At 35.9% G+C, this 24,802-nt stretch overlaps 2 protein-coding genes across 3 annotated transcripts; one reads left to right on the top strand and one right to left on the bottom strand.

Annotated features, from left to right (window-relative positions):
• Positions 1-1,724: 1,724 nt before the first annotated feature.
• Positions 1,725-18,658, top strand: LOC18104205 (protein TOPLESS-RELATED PROTEIN 2). Of its 2 annotated transcripts, none has more exons than XM_006375955.3 (26): positions 1,725-2,354; positions 2,735-2,914; positions 3,134-3,247; positions 3,320-3,478; positions 3,677-3,860; positions 3,944-4,070; positions 4,159-4,268; positions 4,397-4,535; positions 4,644-4,753; positions 5,018-5,087; positions 5,188-5,261; positions 5,335-5,430; positions 5,508-5,603; positions 5,778-5,905; positions 8,608-8,842; positions 8,928-9,095; positions 10,200-10,307; positions 10,382-10,525; positions 13,340-13,450; positions 13,534-13,716; positions 13,842-13,970; positions 14,413-14,508; positions 15,503-15,688; positions 16,818-16,990; positions 17,405-17,883; positions 17,993-18,658. In XM_006375955.3, the coding sequence occupies exons 1-25, from the start codon at positions 2,275-2,277 to the stop codon at positions 17,610-17,612; spliced, it is 3,408 nt and encodes a 1,135-aa protein (XP_006376017.1). In that variant the 5' UTR covers positions 1,725-2,274; the 3' UTR covers positions 17,613-17,883; positions 17,993-18,658. The 2 variants fall into 2 exon arrangements, with proteins under 2 accessions (XP_006376017.1, XP_006376018.1); XM_006375956.3 differs by having other exon boundaries at positions 1,726-2,354; positions 17,402-17,883.
• A 1,414-nt stretch (positions 18,659-20,072) lies between these two features.
• On the bottom strand, positions 20,073-24,542 carry LOC7493903 (uncharacterized protein At1g51745). The gene is made up of 4 exons (XM_002319213.4): positions 23,913-24,542; positions 22,375-22,952; positions 21,910-22,206; positions 20,073-21,729 (listed from the first exon to the last, which is right to left on the bottom strand). The coding sequence occupies exons 1-4, from the start codon at positions 24,092-24,094 to the stop codon at positions 20,459-20,461; spliced, it is 2,328 nt and encodes a 775-aa protein (XP_002319249.2). The 5' UTR covers positions 24,095-24,542; the 3' UTR covers positions 20,073-20,458.
• Positions 24,543-24,802: the final 260 nt, after the last annotated feature.

Here is a 24,802-nt window from a genome sequence, read left to right as displayed (position 1 = left end):
AAATAAAGCGTTAGACTGAAATGTCAAAACCTTAATAGACAAGGACTAGAAATGAAGAAAGAAAAAAACTTTGGGACTAAAATTTCAAATCCACGCCTCATGAATAGTTTAAAAAAAAAAAGGATGCTGCTTTTTTTATTCAATGTGAAATTTGATCCCCTCAATTTCAATTTGTTTTAAGCAATAAAATTGAGATTTATTTTATCAAATCAAGTATTAACTCAATGTCAAGATGTTTTTTAACACCGCAAGAGCTCATAGCAAATTAATAAAAACAAATCATCATGTCTAAATTCTATTCAATACAATATGAAAGGACAAAATTAAAAAAACAAAACTCAGGTAACTAGAGTAGAAAATACTTGACGACTAAAAAGAAAGAAAGAAAGAAAACATTACTCTAAATGGCAGTTCTTTATGTGGGGAGTCACGATATTTTTTTTTTATCTTTTTTATTATTTGTAATGGAATTGAAGCTATAATTTTTACTAATGCAAGCGAGCGAGAGAGAATGGATTACAGGAGACCCAAAAGTGTCAAACACAACAAAATAGTACTAATATAAAGAAAGATATAGAAAAGGAAACACAAAAAGAAGAAGAAGAAGAAGCCAGGACCAAGTTTTTAGAGAGAGCGAAGATTCTTCAAAAAAAAATTTAACGTGGGTGTTCGGGTCAATTTGTGCGTATCTTGACTAATCTCACGGGCCCTGAAATTAACGATCATATAAGCCTCCAGTGACCATCATATTAACAACCACAGAGCTTGAACTTAAAACTATAAGATGAATAACCCTTTTGATCCTAAACTCTTATCATTAGATCACCTACTAGATAATTAAAAATAAAGATTGTTGTAATTATTGGTGCCAGAGCCGGAGCACAAGAGAACGAAATAGAGAAGAAAACCCTCAAAAACTTGAGAAGAAATGCTTATTTTATGCTACGGTGAACACTAAGGCCTGCTATTTTTCTTCTTGATTCTTAAAATTAAGTTTTTTTTTTAATCTCTATTTATTTGGTGATATGAAAATTTAAAATTATCTAAATGACACTCTTCGACCTTTTTATTCTTAGAAACTGGCCGGCTGATTCTTTTTCCTCTATTTTTCAACAACACTCTTAAGTATAGGGATTTAAATGTAAAATAAATGAAATACATGACTAAAATATCAAATCTTCAATAAAGGAATAAAAAAATGAAAGAAGGAAGAAACTTTGAGGATTAAAATTTCAAAATCTGCTCATCATGGATGGTTAAAAAAGAAAAAAAATGATGTTTTTTTATTTTAGTATTAAATTTAATTTGTTTTAAATAATAAAATTAAAATCCATATTGCCAAATTAAATATTAACTTAAAGGTGAGGATTTTTTTTTTACATCTCATGAGCTCTAAAAACTAAATTTCAGTGAAATAAAATTAAAAGAAAAATTAAAGTAAAAAATGTTTAGAGAATTAAAAGGTCCTTGAAAATTTAGTAATAATTTTTTTTTAAATACATTAAAGTAATATTTTTTTTAAAAAAATTATTTTTAATATCAATATATTAAAATAATTTTAAAAAATAAAATAAATATTAATTTAAAATAAAAAATTATTTTTTAAAAAATACTTAAAAAAAAAAGAACATCACAAAAAAAAAAAACACTTTCTAATCGACAGTGCTGTATGCAGGGAGTCGCAAATTTTTTTCTCCTCTTTTGGATTTCTTTCTTATCTAATTGTAAAAAGGAATTTAGTGTAATGTAGCTGTCATTTGTAATAGCCCAAGCGAGCGAGCAGAGAGAATGCTAGTGCCAGAGCGCAAGAGAGAGTGAGAGAAGGTTGTTGCTGGTGCCAGTGCCAGAGCGCAAGAGAAAGAAATAAATAAGAAAACCCTCTAACCTTAGAAAGAAATGCTTATTTTCTGCTACGGTGAACAGTAAAGCCTGTTATTTTTCTTCTTGACTCTCTGGATGCACAAATGGAAATCATAAAGTTTGCATTTTGTGACAATTTATTGCGAAATCAGTCTTCTTAAACTTGCTCTAGTGTTTCGCATCTCAAGCTTGACTTACTTTGCTGGATCTGTGTACAAGAAGCTGAGAATTAGGGTTTTTTTTGCAAGGGTTTAGGGTTTTTGTTAAGTCACTTCTAGGTATTTTATAGTTCATCAGACTGATGAGTATTTAGGGCTTTATAGTGAGACTTGCATTGGCTATATTGGGAAATTTGGGTGCCTTTGAGTATAATATTCAATCGCTGCACTGGAGCGTTTAGGGGTATCGGGGACTATGTCTTCCTTAAGCAGGGAACTGGTGTTTCTGATCTTGCAGTTCTTGGACGAGGAGAAGTTCAAGGAAACTGTTCATAAGTAAGTCTTTTCTTGTTTTGGGTGTTTCGTTTCATCTCAATGCTATGTTTGGATGCTGAGAAAACATGGGTAGACTATAAAAATCAAAAGTCCATGCTTGTTAAATGGATATCGTAAAAACAAATAAATCTTCATCATATTTTTGTCTTTGGCTTAGATGAAGGCAGGGTTTGGTTTTCCTGGTTCTAAATTTTATTAGAAAATTGCATTAATTTTGACTTCATGAAGCCACATAAATATTTTTACACTGCTTACCACTATGTACCATCATTCTGTTTCCTGACTTCTCAGCTAGGAATGGTGATAATGAACATGAACTTGAATAGAATGCTAATGTTCTGTTTTTGTTTTGTGTGTTGTCATCAAATGCTGATTTTAAGGTTAGAGCAAGAGTCTGGTTTTTTCTTCAATATGAAACATTTTGAGGATCAAGTTCAGGCTGGTGAATGGGATGAGATTGAGCGATATTTATGTGGATTCACGAAGGTTGAAGATAACCGTTACTCTATGAAGATATTCTTCGAAATAAGAAAGCAGAAATATTTGGAGGCTCTTGATAGGTGAGTTTTGAATATTTGCCCCCTTAATTCTCTTGTTTGTGCGCTTCATTTTAATCAGAAATACTTACCAGCCACTTGATAGAAAATAAAAGGAGAATGCTGACATCTGTCAATGGGGTTATAATTTAGTGATTTGGTTTGTTTTGGGGTTATGAACTCTGAAGTTTGCTTATATTTTGTCATGCCTGTTTTGACTATTTTAATATTTCCTGCCATCAGACAGGATCGGGCAAAGGCTGTTGAGATTCTTGTTAAGGACCTGAAGGTTTTTGCATCCTTCAATGAAGAACTTTTCAAGGAAATAACTCAGTTGCTTACACTTGATAATTTCAGGTAGCTGCTCTTGCATCTTTTTCATGTTAGTTGTGATGTTCTACCATCAACATTTGTTTTCTGGACTATCAGGCAAAATGAGCAGCTTTCGAAATACGGGGACACAAAATCAGCTCGAAATATCATGCTTGTCGAACTTAAAAAGCTGATTGAAGCAAACCCGCTGTTTCGAGACAAGCTTACTTTCCCACCCTTCAAAAGTTCGCGACTTAGAACGTTAATAAACCAGAGGTTATCCTTGCATATTCTTTTATAAGCTTACATGGAAAAGGCAAATTTTGTTATCTGATTTGTATTATGTAGATAACTTGCATATTGGTATGCCTTTACAGTTTCTGAGTGGCATGTATAAGATTCTTACTTTTGCTCTTAGAGCTCTTCGTCATGAAGTTGTTTTTCAAAGGCTTATTTTTCTTTTGGAACTTTCAGTCTTAATTGGCAGCATCAACTTTGTAAGAATCCTCGTTCAAACCCTGACATCAAAACTCTATTTATTGATCATTCTTGCACTCCTACAACTGCTAATGGGGCTCATCCACCTCCTCCCTCGAACACCCCCCTTGTGGGACCGATTCCTAAGGCTGGGGCATTCCCCCCTATTGGAGCCCATGGCGTAAGTTCTTTCTTGCATCTGCTCTTCCCTAAGTGACACTTGTGGGCTTTCATATAATCCTTGCAATTACTTGCACCATGCAGCCTTTTCAACCTGTTGTTTCCCCAACTCCGGGTGCTATTGCTGGTTGGATGTCGGCCAATAATCCTTCTTTACCACACCCTGCTGTGGCAGCGGGCCCCCCTACTCTTGTGCAGCCTTCTAGTGCAGGTGAAGCTATTAATACTCATGTAGTTTGTGGTGCTCTTACCTTTTTCTAGCTTGGTAAAACTATATAATCATTCATGGATTTGCACAGCTGCCTTCTTGAAACACCCAAGGACTCCCACAGGAATGACAGGAATGAATTATCAGTCAGCTGATTCAGAACACTTGATGAAGCGGATGCGCCCTGGCCAATCTGAAGAGGTGTAGACAGATGAAATTTCTTTTTTTTTTCTTTTCTTCCTCAAGTTCAATTTTCATGCTTGGTTGATGTTAAAGTACAAGTGGCCTTCATTTTGTTACTATAATAATTATCTGGTTTCGTATTGCAGGTTTCCTTTTCTGGTATAGCACATACTCCCAATATCTATTCCCAAGATGACCTTCCCAAAACTGTTGTACGGACCCTTAACCAAGGATCCAATGTCATGAGCATGGACTTTCATCCACAGCATCAAACCATCCTGCTAGGTTAATATTTGAGCATATGTTACAAGTTTACAAAAAAGAAGAAGAAAGGTTTAAGTTTCATTTGATAGGATTGGTGTGTTGACAGACCTTTTGAATTATATTTTTTAGTTGGGACAAATGTTGGTGACATTAGCCTTTGGGAAGTTGGCTCCCGGGAAAGGTTGGCACATAAACCTTTCAAAGTTTGGGATCTCTCTGCTTCTTCAATGCCACTGCAGGTAGTTTGAGTTTCAACTTCATTGGAGATATTAATAGATCTAATTTTTAATTTATCTGTCTTTTGGTTGATGTCAACACCCATAAATCCTCTAATCTTTAAAAGTTTAGTGACAATGTGCGCCTTTTGGTATTGCTCTTTGGTGACCTTGTTGCTTGGCAGGAGAATTAATTATAATTGGGAATTGGAGTTTTAACTGATTGTTCTTCGTTTTCCTTTTCTTTCGGACTGATCCTTCTTTCTAATGGTTTGTTCATGCTAACAGACAGCATTGTTGAATGATGCTGCAATATCTGTAAATCGATGTGTGTGGGGGCCAGATGGACTAATGCTTGGTTTGTATTTAAATTTGACTACTTCCTGAGTATGATTTATTTTATTGTCATCTTTGTATGTCATTGTTTGCATTGTTTAAGTGATTGTTTCTTTGTATAGGTGTTGCATTTTCGAAACATATAGTGCAAATATATACTTACAATCCAACTGGAGAACCGAGGCAGCATTTAGAGGTAAGTTCAGTAATCCTGGATGCTATATCATGCTGGATATTATATCATGTGACTGCCTGATTTTATCTTTTAGATTGATGCCCATGTCGGTGGTGTGAATGATATTGCATTTGCTCATCCCAACAAACAACTATGCATTGTCACATGCGGTGATGACAAGATGATTAAGGTATCAATTATCAGAGGCTAATTAGTTTCCTTTCACTAGGAAGAATGGTTTCTTTATGGTAGCCTCCTGCATGACAGGTTTGGGATGCTGGAGCAGGAGGCAGACAATATATATTTGAAGGCCATGAAGCGCCTGTGTATTCGTTGTGTCCCCATTACAAAGAAAATATCCAGGTAAAACTCCTTTTTGAAGCTGGGTATTGGGTTCTCACTAACAATTTAGTGTCATCCATGCTGTATGTTGTTAGCAGAGTGATGTCAAATTATCAGTACAAATTTAAAACATGTTTGGAGGTTTTTATCATTTTGGTCACCTTTTAATCCATCTCACTTGGTATATATTTGCAGTTTATTTTTTCAACAGCAATTGATGGGAAGATTAAAGCTTGGCTATATGATTCTTTGGGATCTAGAGTGGACTATGATGCTCCTGGACTTTGGTGCACCATGATGGCATATAGTGCAGATGGGACTAGGTAAAACATGTCATAAAGATGGTTTACTTTTTGCTTTTGCCCTTTGTTTTCTGTATTACCAGTGTGCTTAATTTATGTCCACTCACAAGGATACTAGTAATTTTAACACATGCATTATTCAAGTTAAAATAAGCTTTCATTGATTTATAAGAAAATAAAAAGATTAATTTTCACACTAGCTTATATATATATATATATATATATATATATATATATATGTAATATTCCTAATGTTGGTAGATAAATATATGTACCACCATTAGAAACATGATAATGCTATTTTTTTTATTCAAAGGATTTTTAAACAATATGAATTGTTTTCTTGATTAATATTTCTGTCCTTTTTTATACAGAAATAGTTTAGAGATCAGATATTTTGCTGTTTTGGCAAAATTTGCAGTTTTGCTCAGATTTTGAATCATAAATTAATTATCTAATTTATATACTAAAAATGTGAAGAAATATGAAGAAAATTCCATGACATGTTGTTGTTGTTGTTGTTATCATCATTATTATTTATGTTATTCTTACATATTTTTTTAAACCTTCTTTATTGAATATGGAATAAACAATATGGAATTATCTATTAGAGACCAAAGAATTCTTCATATTATGGGAAAGAAAAGACTTAAATGAAGGTCACAAAGAGAACAAAACGTGGTAAAAGGGGAAGTAACCGCCCTTTTCCTTGTGCATGTTTGAGAGTGTGGTAGATGTTATTTTTCAAAGTGTTTTTTGTTTGGAAATGCATCAAAATAAAGTTCTATTTTATTTTATTTTTTAAAATTCATTTTTGACATCAACATATCAAAACGATCTAGAAACACAAAAAAAAAATTAATTTGAAGCTAAGTTTTTTTTTTTTCAAAAATACGGCTGGACCGCAGTGCCAAACATCACCTTAAACAGCAGGAACAATTTTTCTCCTTTGTTTTGAAACTAATGTTTATGGAAAGTAGAGTAATTTTATCATTAATCTTGGCCTTGTTTCAGTTGAAAGGTTGAATTAATCAATGTAATATAAAATAGGTAGTTTAGTCTATAATCAAATGTTTCAATAGAGTTCCTGCTCTCTCGCGCGCGCGCGCGCGCGCGCGCACACACACAAAGTTATGAATATCCTATGGCATTTAGTAGTGCATGAAACATGTTTATTGTTACTTAGCTAAATTGGCCAGTTTAGATACTCTTGATTAATAAGAGCAGTGGCTGAAAATTATATAACTCTAGAAATCTCCTTTCTCCAAAGATTTGTATCTGAGGAGAGAAAAGAAACTCCATGGAGAGCACACATTGATTTAGGGGTGGGATTCTATGAGCTATATATGGTTAATATACATTGCTCCAAGCCAATTTTAAATTGGAAAAGATGTTGCATAGCCTTAAGAGTCTTTCAATGTATAACTTGTTCCCAAAGATGGAAAGGGAGCTCCTACCTCCCTAGGGTTACATTTACTCTAGCACTGTCAATACCCACACTTAAAACATCCTGTGTAGACTAAACTATTGATCTATCGAGACCATCAAGTCAGTCTCCTCCAATGAGGCACAAATGCTTTAGATATATTGTCCATATCTATATTGAGCTCATATGTAATAACTATATTTGCCTGATAAAATATCATTGCCTTGTATACCTAATGAAATAATGAAAAGTAGTTGTACTCGATACATATTAGGTGTGTATGGATATGTTCCAAATGCATGAGGGTACATTTAGGATATGCCTCGGATTCGTGATACATTCTTGAGGCAATTTTCTTTCTTCTACCTATTTCATTGATTTATTTTCATTTGTTTGTTTTGTAAATGGTCTATTATGATATATATATATTTTAAATATTTCATGAGTTTAAAAGTTTATAATGGCGAGTTTTATTTTAAATACCTCATTTTGTTACTTTTGGATGAAAACAGCTTCTTTTTTTTTCATTTTTACATGATGAATTTGAAAACACTTCCAAACATATCACATTGGCTACCATTGGTATCCCTGTAAATATAAAAACAGGCATATAGCTTTAATAACTGGAATTCTATCTTGTATTACACCCATTTGACTTGACAAACACTTGAAGAGTCTAAAATACTCATGCCAGATAATGACACTCAGATTAAAAAAATGACATTATTGGGCGCTTCAAACCAATGGAAAGATCCAGGACATTCTAGAAAAAAAACCAACTGTAACCCCTGACATGCTCTTGTATCTGTTACTCGTATGAAATCCTAGCAACTTGGATTAATAATATTTCAAAGTTAGAGAAGTTGATTTTTCACTCCTATTTTTCTTGCCTATACATTTTGTCTATTGTAGTACATATACCATTTTTTTTTAGTTCCAAATCTAACCTAAATTACATCATGTCTTGTCAGAAATAAAAATTGCATTGCACAATGTTTCAAAACTATCTTGCCTTAGACATTTTATTCTATGTTATGGATTCTGTAGTCATTTTTTTTTTTTGTATTCCATGTGTCCGTGATGTTTAGGTTTCCTCTAACCTCCTTTGTTTTAGCTCAAGTAGTTTTTCAGTAGACTATTTTTGGGAGAGATTACTGTCCTGGGCTTGACATAAACCCTGCTTTGGGCACTATCTTTTCCTTCAATGCCCACTTGTATTATCCCTTACAAGGTGTGAATACATGAATATAAGCATTCAAAATGGTATGGGTGATGTATTGCTGTTCCATTTTTGCAGGCTCTTCTCTTGTGGAACAAGTAAAGAAGGTGAATCTCACCTAGTTGAGTGGAATGAGAGTGAAGGATCTATCAAACGAACATATTTGGGTTTCAGGAAGCGTTCTTTAGATGTTGTTCAGTTTGACACAACAAGGAGCCACTTCTTAGCTGCTGGTGATGAGTTTCAAATTAAGTTTTGGGATATGGATAATACAAACATGTTGACAGCTGTTGATGCAGATGGGGGGTTGCCTGTTAGTATTAGTCTGCATTCCTTTTCTAATTGTTTTAGGGGTATAAATGTAAGGTTTTGCAGTTCATTGTTAGTTTTCTTTGCAGGCTAGTCCTAGACTGAGATTTAACAAGGAAGGTTCATTGTTGGCAGTCACAACTAGTGACAATGGTATTAAAATTCTAGCCAGTAGTGATGGATTGCGCTTGATAAGGATGTTGGAGAGCAGGGCTATTGATAAAAGTCGAAGCCCGTCAGAACCAATCAACTCTAAGGTAGTTATACGTTTTGGTTTGATCTATTTATTTTTACCCTGTGTAAGGTCTGTACAATATGCTGTGTTGAGGTAAGAAATAAGATTGTTATCATAAAAAGAGAAGTTACTAAGAGAATCCTTGACTTGTTCACATGCAAGGAGAACCTGCTTAAAGACATCAGGTTAAAAAAACTACCCTTTGTAAAGGCCAAGGCATTAATATTTCTTTAGTGAGCAGAAGTTTGGTCAGCAGGGTGAAATTAGTGAGGTTGTCATGTGCATGAACTTGTATAGATCTGTTTGGTGCTTTTACCAGTGGACCTTAGATTCCCTTATACCAGAGTATCATGAATTTTCTTTTAAATAGGGCAGGCTCCATTTGATTTTGATGAAATGTTGTTATCAATTAATTCTAAGTGTTCCACATTTATCAATATTAAGTGTTCAATATCTCGATGCATCCGACACATTTTCTTTTTACACCGTTTCGTTCAATTCTTGCAATTTGTTTCCAGAGAAAAGATTCAAAGCTCAAGTGCTAGATGCTAAAGTAAAATTGGATTAGCGAACCTAATAACTTAGATACAAATGACTGTTTGATAATGGTATAGTTCTTCAAAGGTGATGGATCATTTGTGCTTTGATCTTGTGTTGGAAGAATGGTAGCTTAAAGGAAAGGACACTTTTCTAAAAGTGCTTTAAAATAAAATAAGATTGCAGCAGGAAATGTTATGTTCCTGATAACTTGTTAAATCAGAGCCTGGGGATCAAGAAAACCATGATATTAGTTCAATAATGTGTTTACTGGTTGAAGGGAAGGAGAATTTCATGCTTAAATTTCAGTGTTATGACGCTTAACAAAGGAAAACCTTATAAATATGATGCCTTCTGGTGATCATAGAGTTTTCAAATGATAGCATCCCTTGCTAAGTCCTAATTTTCTGTTTTGACAGAGGATGGTGGCTTATTATTATTATTTTGAGAAATGGCTTTTGGAGTTGAAAACCACAGCATGCCCGTGTATTGTTTTTGTTCTATACTCCTATATCATTGCATTGGATACTTACTTTGCCAGGTGGCATGTTTGCGGTGCTAATGAGGTTTCTTATACCTTTTATTGTAGCCACTGATTGTTAACGCACTAGGCTCTGTGGCAAATGTTTCTTCTGGCCTCGCATCATCACTGGAACGCTCAGATAGAATCCAGCCTGCAGTTTCTATTGGCAATCTTGTAAGTTAAGCAATTTTCAGTTCCATGCTGTTAGTGCTACCTGGTCTCTAATTTTATTTTGTTTAACATGACAGGGTACCATGGACAACAGTAGGCTTGTTGATGTTAAACCAAGGATTTCAGATGATACAGACAAATTGAAAAGCTGGAAGAGTGATATTGTAGATTCATCTCAGCTAAAAGCTTTGCGGTTGCCTGACTCCATAGTAGCTGGCAAGGTAGGTAGTTAAACAATATGATTGATAACTTATTTCTTACTGCAAACTAGTTTTAAATTGGGAAAAGATGTTCACACACAATCACACACATTTATGTATACCTATGTATGCATGCATGTATCATGGCATTTTGTTTTTCTTCCATGTGCAACTTTGCCAGTTGTAGCAGATATTTTTAATTACATGGGTTCTTAGATTCTTTTGGCTTATCATTCTGGACTTCTGCCTCTTATTTGTATGGTTTAGTGTGTGTGGTCGGCATCGTGTTTGCTTTATCATTGAAGCTGTTATTCCCATATTGCTTTCAGAATTATATGGTTTTTGGACTGCTATTTTGCATGGTATTGCTGCTTCCTGTTTAGCTTGAGTACATTGGCTGTGGTGCAACTCCACTGCATAAATATTTCCTATTTGAGAGAAACATCACCGGTAATTCATCTGCGAAGGAGAGGATTGCTGCAAAATCAGGGAGCTCGTGAAATTTGCTTCTATATGAAGTGGGTAGGGGTGGCTAGGGTAGCATATAATTTTCAGTCTAAAAAAAATTGAAAGAATAATAGCTAGTACCCTGTAGAACATGCAATATTTTTACAATTGATCAATGAAGAACTGTAGGTATGTTTCAAAAATAGCTGTTTATTTTTCATCTCTATTTTAGAAATATTTATCCATATTAAACTAATACAACATGTTTAATACCATTAGTTTTCCAAAATATGGAACCAGAGCCTTTTAAGTAAAGGACAGGGAGATTAAGAAACAGAACTCAACTGTTGTTTTCTAAAGCGTGGAATTTGGAAAACAACTTAAGTAGTTTTCTGGTTTACTAGCAAATGGGGGAGGGAAAAAAATAGAGAAAACTTGCATTTTGAAGAAAATAGTTTTACTTTTGAAAAGTAAACTCCTTTCTACAGTTTTTCTGTTTTCTTGAAACTATTAATAGAAGTGGATCATTTCTCACAACAGAATCCCAAATCTTTTTCCAGCAATATGATTTTTGGCTCTACATTACGCACGAAAAATGAACTTCTCTATTTGGTGGTGGGAAGGCATTCTTCCTCCTAAACCAAATTTTTTATGTTTTCCAAAGTTGGTGCTGAGAACTGTACTTTCTTGAAGAGAGTGTTAACTCTTTAAATGCAAATCCTTTTTATATTCTAAAATGAAAGAATAAATAAATAATGCAGTTGAAGTACAGGAACAATGTGAGTGTATTATATGTTAATACCTCCTGATGTCATTGTAAACAATTGACTTATTCTTGAGGGAAACTAAATTCGATGCAGGCAGAAATTTGGAGGAGAAGAAAGGACGTAGGAGAGAAGAAAAGCTGCAGCTACTAGAACTGTAGACATGAAAAATTCTTTTCTCAATTCTCAATTTGTTGCTCTAACAATAGGACAGGTGCTCTAATATAAAACCAAAAAGACAACTGATAAAGCTGCAGCTACTAGAACTGTAGACATGAAAAATAATGCAGTTGAAATTTGGTTGCCAATGTTTCTTTTTTTGGTATAGGCATGCACATTTGCCTGAGTTCATGCACAAGCAATATATTGTTGTGCATGATTATTTAAAGCTGATTAGCTGAATGCAATAGAGAAATTGGATTAACAACTTTGGAAGGGTCAAAATAGAAGACTGGGAGTTGGTATTTGTGTTCCAAACAATTGGTTACTTCTTGTTAAGCATTCTTGCCATGTTTGGAGAGATTTTCTTTCCAATAAATAAGAGCAATATTGAATAAATTTCTTAACCTTGTGATTCCATCTATTGCTTGCTTTGTTTTTGGTAAATGGTAATGGTGATCTATACAATATGCGTTGACCCCTTCCCGTTGTCAAAATCCTCCTCTAGCAAGCTGAACCTGTTACCCTCTTACTTACTACTAGAGGAGAAGCAGAGCACTTGTGTTGCAAATGGTGGTGGTATTTTTGGGTCAAACCAATATAGTCAGCTGATAGTTAGTAGTCAGAGGGAGTGGGAGTGGGAGATGGGGACACAATATACGCAACACTCATGCCTAATTGTGCATGTTTTGTGATGCATTGTAATAAGCTTTCCTTATATTTGTAACTAATTTGGACATTCATGTGAGCGCACATGGCTACTACTCTCCAAGTTCCCTCAATTCTCCCTAGCAAACTTTTTCTGCAAAGATAAGGTTCCCATAGCATTAAAAGCTTGTTTTGGTTGTCAATCATTAAAAAAAATTAATACTGACAACATGTTTCAGATAAGAAGACCCTCCCAAAGCATTGTCTCCTGAAGTGTTTTCTATGGGTGCCAGTAGTGGTGAAACTCCCAATCACTTATTTTTGCATTGCCTAGTAACTTGGATTGTGGTGTAACCTTTTCTGTGTTCGGAGAAACTTGGTCTGTCCTTTTAGTTTGGAGGAATTTCTTTGATATGTTTTTGGGTTTTAAGAAGTGGTAGCAAATTTTTATGGCAATGTGCCAAATTTTCTGTAATTTAGTGCGTCTGGAACAATTGAAACTCTATAATTTTCCATGATGAATGATTGTATTTTCATTTGATATGGGATAGGCTGATTTTCCTAGCTTCACTTTAGTGCTCCGCCTCAGATGTTTCAGAGGTGTCTCGTTCACAGATGTGCAGACTTGAAAGGAATATTGTTCAGTTTCATTCTTTTTTTACTGCTTTTTGATTAGGATATCTCATACTTCTATTGCACATTTCTGTTTCTTCCTATCAATGAAGTTTTTTTCCTATTACATGGGTATACATGATGTTATGCTTTATATAGCTGTCTCTTGCTGTAATAATCGAGGATAACAGGTCAGTAATTCCAGGTTGTGCGGCTGATTTATACTAACTCAGGGCTGGCTCTATTGGCCCTTGCCTCTAATGCTGTCCACAAGCTGTGGAAATGGCAGCGCAGTGAAAGAAATCTGACAGGAAAGGTCTGGCTCATGTCTTTAAATGGTGAAATCTCTGCCTCTTTTGACTGTTTTTTGTGTTTCATTTTCGGCGTGAAATCTTGTAGGCTACTGCATCAAATGCACCACAGTTGTGGCAGCCTCCTAGTGGAACTCCCATGACTAATGATATAAATGAGAGCAAACCAGCTGAAGAATCTGCTGCATGCATTGCACTATCCAAAAATGATTCTTATGTCATGTCTGCCTCTGGTGGGAAGGTCTCTTTGTTCAACATGATGACATTCAAGGTCTATTGTTACAGCACTTAATTGATTTCTGATTTAAAGTTTATTATATTTGTTTCTATTTTTAATTTTTAATTTGGCACTTTGGTTTGGCATGACTTAATAAAACTCTTGAGCTTTCTTCTTAGGTCATGACAACATTTATGTCCCCACCTCCTGCAGCCACTTTTTTAGCATTCCATCCTCAAGATAATAACATTATTGCAATTGGCATGGAGGATTCTACTGTGCAAATATATAATGTCAGAGTTGATGAGGTGATCTCTATGTGCGTGCATCCATGTGTGTGTGGGTGCGCTGGTCTTTTGATTTTGCTAATGCTTGCTCATTCTTTCAGCCTAACTAGCTTCCTTGTGATTTGGAAGTTCTGAGAAAAAATTGGACACAATTATCTATGCTTATGAAAAGATTCCTTAAAAATAAAACTATCACATACTACTACCAAATGATTGTAGATTCTGCCTTTTGGATTATTTATATTTTTTTGATTTGATTCCTGTCACCTCACATTGATAGTAAATCAAACAAAGCTCCATAACACGATAATGAGGAATTCTGTTCTGTTCTTGAATTCTGGAAATTAAGAACATGTGATATGTACTGTTGAAGTTATTGCAGTATCTACCCCTTATCGATCTTAAGGTTTTCCTTAAGGCATCTAGTTATGGGTGCGAAGTTGACTTTTGAAATTGACTGCAGGTCAAAACTAAACTCAAGGGCCACCAGAATCGAATAACAGGACTTGCTTTTTCACAGAGTTTAAATGTGCTGGTGTCTTCTGGGGCTGATGCACAGGTCAGTGATTAATAGGATCATTTGAATAACGTTGCTATCTTTATGGGTTGGGTTATTTGATGTTATCCTGAGGAGAGTCTGTGAAAGCTTATGCTTGAAGCAGGAAAAATTGGATAGTTTGTCCTATGGAACTCACTCTCCCATTCTGCTAAGTATGTTAACATGTCTGATAAATAACCTTGAAAGATCTCAAGCCTGTTGCTCTTTCCTTGTCCATAAACTCTGTAAAGCTTTTGGTTTTTCTTCCTTGAACTTTCCAACTTGCTTTAAGTTATAAGTTTCCTCTTTGAAGTTTCGTTATTGAGTTTTCTTTTTCTCTCAAATCAATGTTGCATCTCTTAAAAAAAATCCTTTTTCACTGAACTTTACAAATACAGGGCCTTATATCTAGAATATCAGATGTTAAGAGAGTTTTTTTAAGGTCCTTACGCTGCCATTTACACAAAAACATGGTGTGTTGTATGATGCCTTCATGGCCTGACACTTGAAGAATGTCAAGTCGGATCACTTAATGCACCGGCAATGTGCTACTTTGTCCTTTTGCAGCTTTGCAATTCACTTTCTTTGTGATGTTTTTAGGAGGTCCTCATTGGATTATACCCCCCACTGCCCTAACTTACTTGGTCCTTTATTTTTCCCTACTTTTCCATCGTCACAACATTATTGATGTTCTTTCTGATAATTCAGAATGGTCCTGAAATGGACCTTGCAAAAACTTTTATGGAAAGTTTTCATGGCGATCACATTATTCATTGTTCGCTATTTCACAAACCAATGCAACTGTTAGATAAATTATAATTTACTGGCACTGGTTCCATAGAAGTATTGGATGTATATGGCAGATGCTCACTCTAAACTGGAATATGGATTCATAAAGTCATCTCATATTGATTTTAAGCCATTTTGCACTTTTCTTGTCAATAGAAGTTCTTATTGAAGCTTTTCCATGTGATGTATTATGTATCAATACTGCCTTTGATGGGTTGAGTTGCAGTTGTGTGTCTGGAGCATTGATGGATGGGAGAAAAAGAAAATGAGGTTCATTCAAGCACCACCTAGTCGTCAATCCCCTTTGGTAGGCGAAACTAGAGTCCAATTTCATAATGACCAAGCACATCTGTTGGTTGTCCATGAAAGCCAAATTGCCATCTATGACAGCAAACTTGAATGTTCGCGCTCAGTAAGTTTTCCATCATATATCTTTTATCACCAAAGTATTTTTTTTTAATGAACAAAACCCAATCTGAAGTTGGATCATTGGTCAAATGAGAAAAGAAGGCAAGACAGGAATAAGCACCACCACTTTAGAAACCTAGTTGCCTTTGATAGTCCATAAATAGCTATCTAAGGAAATTCTGTCAGTACCCTATTTATAAAATCAGGTGGTTTGTTTATTTTATTATTCGTATCAACTTCTACCATCAACTGTAGTCTCAAGGTTAGGGGACAATTTCAAATACATATTAAACTAAGTAAAAAAAAAAAAAGCCCTACCACCCTTCTCCCCTCAACCCTCTGAAAAACAAAAAAATGAACTTCATGTTTTAACCCTGGTCCCAGATATTGAACAAATTGCTGTACTTTTGTAAATTCATCACACAACCATATTCTTGATACTTGATACTTTATGGAAGTTAATTCAATTGTGTGCCAGCTATCCCACTAGTTAGTTAGAGCATGATCAGCATTTTCTTTTGATTTCTGTTAGCACTACGAATGTGTGTCAGACTTGTAAGGATACAAGGGTCTATTTAAAGTCCTTTAGTTGGTCATTTTCAAGTCAACTCATTGTATGCTATTTCTTGTTAATGAAGCTATTGCATTTTATTCTCTTGTGAGCATGTATTGTGTGAGCAATTGCATTTCAGCAACGAACAAAAAGGAATACTGGACATGGTAGATTAGATGTGAAGGAGGGATTACTTGTCAATATCTTTTATGGTCAGATTTAGAGAACCTGGATTTTGTGCGTTGTTTAATTAACTTTTTACAAGTGTCAATCTGATTTTGACTGCAAGTCCTGACTTTTAGTTTATGTCTGCGCAAGAATTGGACATTCATGTCAAAATTGCCAACTTTGGGGATAGACGTTCTTTATTATGTTCGCTATAGTCATGAACGAGACAAACATTGAGTCATTTACAGGTTTCTTAAAAGATTGGAAGTTGATAGTTTGCAGTAATGAATCTATTCTGTTATTCCGTAATCAGTACCCTTAAAAGGTGATGATCAAATACATGTAACATGGTTAGTCTTGCAGTTTATTATTGATGTCTCAATTATTTTTTCACTAATGTATGATCTTGTAGTGGTCTCCTAAAGACACCCTTGCGGCTCCCATTTCAAGTGCAATATATTCAAGTGATGGTTTCTTGGTTTATACGGGTTTTTGTGATGGTGCTGTTGGAGTTTTTGATGCGGACAGCTTAAGAATCAGATGCCGAATAGCACCTTCTGCTTATATACCTTCACACCCTGCAGGGTAAGCTGGATTTTTTGTTAATGGGAGCTTGGGCATTTCATTTCTTCTATTTTTTCATTACTATTTTTCTTTTTCTTTTTCATTAAGAGGGTGGGGGAGCACATGCGTTTAGGACCCATATTCTAATTGATGAATCTAATTTGCGGAAATAATAATTTAATCCTTCTTGTTCCAGTCCCTTGCCCATGTGATTGTTAATTTTTTCGAAACAACGCTAGTTTCTTAGAAAATGACCAAATTGCCTCTAGGTTTCTTTCAATTAGTGACCTAATTGGTGACAGCCTAGCTCCTTATTAACAGCTGCTTAATGGAGGGACTAAGTTGTAAATGGAAATAACAAAAATAGGGATGTGATGTTGGGCTTTTTAAACCAGAGGGACTAATTATTTTGACAAAAACCATTTGTTGCAGCAGCACTGCCTATCCTTTGGTTATAGCTGCTCATCCATCTGAGCCCAATCAGATTGCACTTGGTATGAGTGATGGTGCAGTACATGTGGTTGAGCCATCTGATGTGGAGATGAAGTGGGGTGGCCCATCCTCTCAAGATAACGGGACCCATCCGTCTAATACATCGAATCCTTCTCCAAGTGGTCACCTGTCAGAGCTCCCTTCCAGGTGATGGAGCATTGTTGGGCAGTTGTAACCACCAGGACGACGAATACTATGGAAAACTTGCTCGATTTTAGTAATTGTCATTTTTTTTTCCTTGCGTTAATAGTTTGTTTGCATTAATCAAGGTCTGATATTAATATTCATTATCCCTTTCTTCTATCTTCTACTGGGGCCATCTTGCTGTTTGAGGTTTGAAAGGAATTTGTATATTTTTGTCGTCCCTAAAATGATGCAAGACAAGAGGCTTTGCCCCCGCGGCTCTGGAGGTTTTACAATAGGTATGTACGTTCCCCCTTTAATGAATTGTGTTTGGAAGGATGCAAAATTAATCAGTTTTTAATTTGTTCTGTTACCTGCCGTTGTGGTGTTTAACACCGATCTGAACAGGGTGGTTAAGACAGAAATAATAAAGAGTATTTAACGAGGAATGGTGGTGATGAAAATGAATATAATGAAGACTACAGTGATGACAGTTTGATAATTCAATATAGTCTCGAGGGGATTTACTAAAATGGAGATGTTGATTCCATGATCAGCCAAGATGAAGGCATTGAGTTGTATACCTTTGAACAAGTGAGTTGTTGACAAGTTTATTATAGAAGGGAAGGGAGGAGTAGCACCTCATTTTCAATTGTCAGAGTCTTAGTCAGTTCTTCCCGTTAAAGGGCCCTGACGATAAGCTTTGCTTTTGGACAATAGCTTTTAAAAGATTGTGGCTTGCATGCTAGAAAGGTTTGTCGAGAAGTAGTAGAATGTACGAGACTGTCTTCGATGTTCAAAGTAAGTTAAGAGCTAGCTAATGTTGGTGCTCCTTCGATGAATGAAACTCTAGCGAAAGCAAATTTCGAAGATAACTTGGTTGATGATTCATGCTACTGAACAAGCAGATAGTTGGGAAGCACAGTTCTTTGCACTTTCTTTGCAAAGGACGAGCAATATTTATGTGCTTAAATCAATAGACTCACTTTATTTCAAGAGTTTATATTTTATTGTGCCAGCTATATTACCCTCTTCCTACACTTTAAAATTATCGATTAATATTCTTCTTCTTTCTTTTTTCTAGTTTTCATATACAAAACCTTTCATGATATTTATTTTTGCTCGTCTAATTTCTCTCATTTATAAAATAGTTTTTAATTGCAACTTTTTTTTATATCATTATTTCAAGTCTTCAAATCAAATTTTGATAGTAAAAGTAAAAAAAAAAAAAGATACAATTCTTTATATTTGTAAATGTTGTTTTTAAAAATAAATATAGAGTTTAATGATAATTAGCATGGTGAGATGTTCTAAACCTTTTCTAAGAATTATAGTAACTAACAGGAGTAAATCATATGAAATGATGTATTGGCCCTCTCCCCCCCTTCCTTTCTCATGGTAAAAAACCAATCAACCCCTGCTCTTTCTTATATATCTCCCACCGACAGTTCATCAAGACTGTCCTCAACCACAAAGCAGCCGCCAACAGCACTTCCAACTGTCCTCAACCATGATTTTTGAACCCGCATATATTCTAGCTTTATGGTTTTTGAAGCAAAAAAAAAAAATAACGCAGGCGAATCAAACTAGTTTGGTTTGAACTAATTTCTGGTTTGGGATGGGTAAAATTTTTAAAAAATTAGAAAACCTGGTTTGGTTAGAATTTTTTGTCCGGACCGAATCGGGTTTGGAACACCCCTAATTAATGCAAATAATTGGCCAGATTATACTTTTGCAAAAGAAATTCTGAGATTTAAGAACATTACAGTAATTGGCACAAAGAGAAATTTAAAAGAAAGATTGCTATAATCTCAACTAATACCATAAGAAATATGAAGAAATATCACTATGGATTTTATAATAAGTTAGGGGAGAAGGATACAATCATGGTTATAGCTGAGGGATTCACCAAGTAAGGATACTTTATAACTCTATCACAACCATTTATAGTTTAGGAGATGGATCAAAGTATTCATGGATTATTTTTACAAATTTTATAGTTTGCCGGTGACTATTATAAGACAAGGTTTTCATGGATATACCTTGAATGGATATCCTCCACCTGGCTGGCAATTGACCACACAGGAAACTACAACAGCAGTGGCGATAGTAGAAGAGGTGATTCGGAGGAGGAGGGCTAACATGGATTAGGTGTTGCAGAAACAATTGGAAATGGCCAGACATAAACTGAAGCAGATGGCAGGCAATGGAATAACAAAAGGGAGAAGGATTCATTTGTAGCTAGTTAGATGATTAGTAGTTGAAGGAGAAGGATTCATTTGTAGCTAGTTAGATGATTAGTAGTTGAAGGAGAAAGATTCATTTGTAACAGAGATGTGTAAGAAATCCATTTAAATCACTTGGTTTTGCTAGGAGGATCTTAGCACTGTTTAGCTGTAATTTTATTTCCTTCCAATTTAAGCGAATTGGCTCTCATCTTTTCGAGGAAAATAGCCAAAGCACGAGCCATGCCTCTCAGCTCATCTAATGACCTTCAAAATGAAACCATAGATTCAAAAGCAGAGTGATCTGATCCGTAGCAAGTTTCTCTATGCCTTTCAAAAAGATAAATTGAAAGTATAGCGTTATATAGAAGAAAATATGTACACATCTATCTGAATTCCAAGCTAGCTTCTATCATCTGTGATAATTTCTAATCTTCTTCTTTTGTGCCTAAAGCCTCCATTCCAGGACACCAGTGCCCAGGAAAAGCTGCCACTAATGATACCAGAACCACAACGTTGCCACGACTGATCAGTATATAAAAGCTCTTCTTTTACACCACACCATCTAATTGAAGAGACAAGATCCTCACATTGCCATTTCTGACAACGTACAGAGCAAAGTAGCGATTGATAACAATACACATGTTATCTATGAAGGTTGCCTATCCCTATCCATGTTCAAGACCACCACTTTGATAGCTGTTTTTGATGGAGGTCTATTGATCTTCTCAAGTAACCTACTGAAAACTAATTTGACAGGTATGCAAGCAACCGTAGTTGGCGCAGATGTCTCAGGTTTGATAAGCCCATCCATTTGACCATTGCTCGTATCGTGCATTGGCTTAGAAACAGAATTCTGCTTGATACCAATTGATGACAGGGTTCTCGTTTTTTGATTAGATGGTAAGCTTACTTTCTTTGGCAGTTTTCTCGGGAGCTTCTTGTCTGCTGAAGACCGGGAAATGTGGGGAAGACTCTTCCTCACCAGGTTTGCCTTGTAACTGAAACTGCCTGCACTTGATTTCCTAAACGGAACTGTTCTTTCTTGATCCATAAATGGAATATCCTCAGCACCAGCATCAACTCCCAACACTGATGATAAATGGGGGCGAGGTACCCTAGAATTGGTCCTTCTTGCAGTCCGCCATGCTGGTGGAAGTGAAGTGCTTTCATCATGGTCAACTGCTTCATTGCTATAATAATCATTCAGAGGGAAATAAGTTTCAGATGAACCATCTTCCACAGCTTCAATTAAGATCGGATGTCCTATTATTGCCTTCCCATCAAACTTGCTGATAAGGGAAACAATAGGAACACGATCTTTTTGGTAGCTTGATTTGACCTTTAAATCCACATCTATTAACATAGATCTTGCCCTTCCCCCAAAATGGTGATGGCCAGCAAATATTGGATTAGAGTGCTCCCCTCTGTCTTCCCAGTGTCTCCTAAAAGTATGTTGATCCTCCAAACCCATGCCTTCCCATTCTATCATATTACGACCAGTATTATTTTGATCTCTGGACGCCAACCTTGATGAATAAGAATAACCTCTGTTGCCAGGACAATTCGGTTTGGACCCAATATATTTTCTGCCCAAATTGGCATCATGAGAACCATATGCCCTTTGGCTAGAGATACTTCCTTTCATCCTGTAAAAGGTTCCATGAGAAGCTCCATTAGAACCTTTTCCATATTCCATGTTGACAGGCTTCTGTGTAAGATATCGAATGTTCCTTTTCCCCTTCAATTGCCATTTGGACACTGCTTCGTTCGCAAGAAAGAGGTCATCATGATAAAGGTTATCCATGTCATCAGAAGACATTGATCCATCAGACTCGTCACTGCATGTACTAGCATGTTGTGCTGGTGCATCAGGCTGTCCCAGAACATCCTGTTCAGCTTCTATAGGCACAGCAACATCTAGAAAGCCAAGTAAATAAATACACTCCAGTGAGATAAAAATAAAAGACAGTGCCTTCTGAAGTAGAAGAGACATTATGAGCCATGACTTCAACAACTGACCTTTAAAACAAAAACAATCAATTTGTAAGTCCAAAAAGGATTGCAATATTTATGAGAACGGAGTAATAAATACTTGACCTGAAAAAACAACCATTTCTTTGTCCATATCTGGTTCAGTCTGAGAAGAATCAGACACGGATTCAGATGAATTAGATCCAGAAAAATCAGATTCAATATCTTCCATAGATCCAGAGGACGACTCCTCTTCATTTGATGAACCAGCATGGGAACGCACCCTGTCTTCAAAGCAAGAAGAAGACATCTTATTCTGGCTTGGAGGAAGTTCTTTATCATCTGTAGAATCACTAGAATCAGCAGGCAAGTTAGAACATCCCCTCCTCTTTGCCTGGAAAATATCTCCCATCTTCTCCAATCCTGAAAGATGGAAACAAAAACAGTCAGATTGCAATAAATGAGTAATTTCTAATTTAGCAATAGTCTGCAATGCTAAAATAAGTAAGCAGGCCACATCACATCCCTTGACTAGATATTCCCCAGTCAACCCTTCTGTGACCACCTTCATTTATCTAAATAGTGTTTTACCGTTTGCATGAGCAGTTATTTCCACAAGAGGGGCACTGTTAGGAGGATCCTCATATTTGTGGTCTGCTATAGGTCTCCTCCAAGAACCATCTAAATCAACAGAAGGCGAAAGTTTTCGCTTTAAAGAAGTCCTCAGCCTGAAGTCCTGCGAACCTCTCGTCCGCAGCATTTCCTCACTGTGATCTTCTAAAACTGTTTGATCTCCATCCTTAGCTTTCAATGGAAGTGGACTGCCTGGAATCTCTGTATCAACTTCTCTAGAAGGTAGGTTCCATTTAACATCCTCAGGTTTTCCAATATTACTTCCTAAGCCTTCTGAAAATGCACCCAGCTCGGACTTCACAGACCCAGATGATTTACTTCTTGGGCTGCCCTGGGCAACACCCAATTTTCCTTGCTTTATCAAGAGTCGCTTTTCAAGCTCAAGGGCATGAAGAATTGCATCTTCTCGACGTGCATATTTCTCTCTTTTCTTGATTGGCATGCCCAAGGCAGATTCAGCCCTTTTGATGCAATCAGAAAATTCAGCACACCGAAATGCTTTCACACGCTTTGACTTTTCTAAATTGTACCAGTCCCTGTGAAGAAGCAGAATAACATAAAATCAGAATGAAGGTGACAGATATATTGAAAGATGGGGAAATAAAACAACTTGAAATAAGGGCAAGGAACTCTTGGTTAACACTTCCAGTAGGGAAAAGGAGAAACAGAGTAGCAAAACATTTGGTCGAATATCAATAACTTAAAGAACCAATTGTTCGTGTTTTTCATCACGTCAAGTTTGAGAATATTTAAACCTCAATAAGCTATTATTGCATGGAAAAGAAAGAGAAAACACAGAAAATTAACAAAACAAAGACCAAACAAGCGTCATGCATAAAGAAATGCGATGCTTGTTAGGTTTTCAAGAAACAAAATCATAGATGATTGCAGACTCTATGGACTATGCACAGAGCGTTATTTTATGGGAGTCGATCTTGACAGTTTACCCAACATGTTTGTTTTATTTCAAGACGGACATTAAAAAGCATTTAGAAGATTTGTATATCCCACAATAACTTTTCATTTTGTTCAGCATGTGACAATTCCAAGAGGTTAGAAATGGACTTGGGCAAACCTTATATTGATTAACAATGCATAAGGAAGGTGGTCGGAAAAAGCCTCCGGCATTTGGGGACTTGATCAAACTAGAAGCCACTGTTAAAATGAAGCAATAACCGTAGAATGAAACTCTACTAGGGAGGTTATGGAAGAATGATTCCATCAAACTATTCCCAAGTAATCCAATATGATTTAAGATTTTGCAAAAAGGAGCAAAAGGGATGTTAGGATTAGCTTGCACAGAATGAGTTTGTTCATATTTGTGTATAGAAAAGATTACCTGATGGTATTTCCTACCTGCCTACAATCCAATCTAAACGGAGTAATACACAATTTAGCAGCTCATTTATAGATTTTATTTTATTTATTTACTTGTGAGCAAATCATTTCTCTTGTCATTACAACAATCCCAAACAAAATTAACAAGAAAGACTTACACGCTAGCATCATCCCTTCCAAGGAGTTTGACCGGAGTCCCTGTTCGCGGCGATGTTAGATTATACTCTGCGAGCTCATCCGCCTCCATTATGTGACCAGGCCACCACGACCCGTTTCTTCTCCGCACCCACACAATCGGACCTATGCCACCATCGGCCGCCGTCCCAGGACTCTCCTCCATCCACGAGCGCGCGCGCTCTCTCTCTCTCTCTCTATATATATATATATATATGTAAATGCAGTTTTTATTTTACAGGAAACAAAAAAGAAAAAGAAAATCAATCAGCCTCCAGAGAAGAAGAGAGAGAAGCGGATGAACCGGAAAGAGGTGTAAGTGGATGATCTGGGTAAAGAGAATCGGATTTCCATTCAGAATTGCTGACTTTTCATTTTCTTCCCTTTTAGGGTTTGGTTTTTTTTCCTTCCCTTCACCGATCTGTTTTCGAAATTCCCTTGTTTTCTTATCTAATATGATATAAAGGCAGATAGATGGATGGATTGGTTTTTGTTTGGTTTTTTTAAAAACGAAAACAAACGAGCAGCAGCGGCATCGGCGGCAGAGAATGAAATTGAAGGACGAGTGGTGTGTTCTGCTGGCTCACTGATTTTTGACGCGGAAACTCGCCTCGACTCTAACTAAGTCCAGTTTCTTATGGGCCTCCGATGGTTTTGGGTCTATATCCTCTTTCCCCTAACAAAGCCCATGGCTCGACTTAAAAGGGAACTCTCGTTCCTTGAAGAAATTCCACGTGTTATAATATATATTTTAATTAACAAAGCTCATGCTGATGGTTTTATATATTTTAATGTATATATCTCTTTTGTAACTAAATAACATGCAAAATTAAATTTAATTTTAAATTCAGCTAATAACATATTACAATTTTTA

The sequence above is a fragment of the Populus trichocarpa genome, chromosome 13 (assembly GCF_000002775.5).
Source record: "Populus trichocarpa isolate Nisqually-1 chromosome 13, P.trichocarpa_v4.1, whole genome shotgun sequence".
In the NCBI taxonomy this organism is placed as follows: Eukaryota; Viridiplantae; Streptophyta; class Magnoliopsida; order Malpighiales; family Salicaceae; genus Populus; species Populus trichocarpa.
The sequence above is the reverse complement of the archived record's forward strand: the minus strand, read 5'-3'. Positions and strand labels throughout refer to the sequence as shown.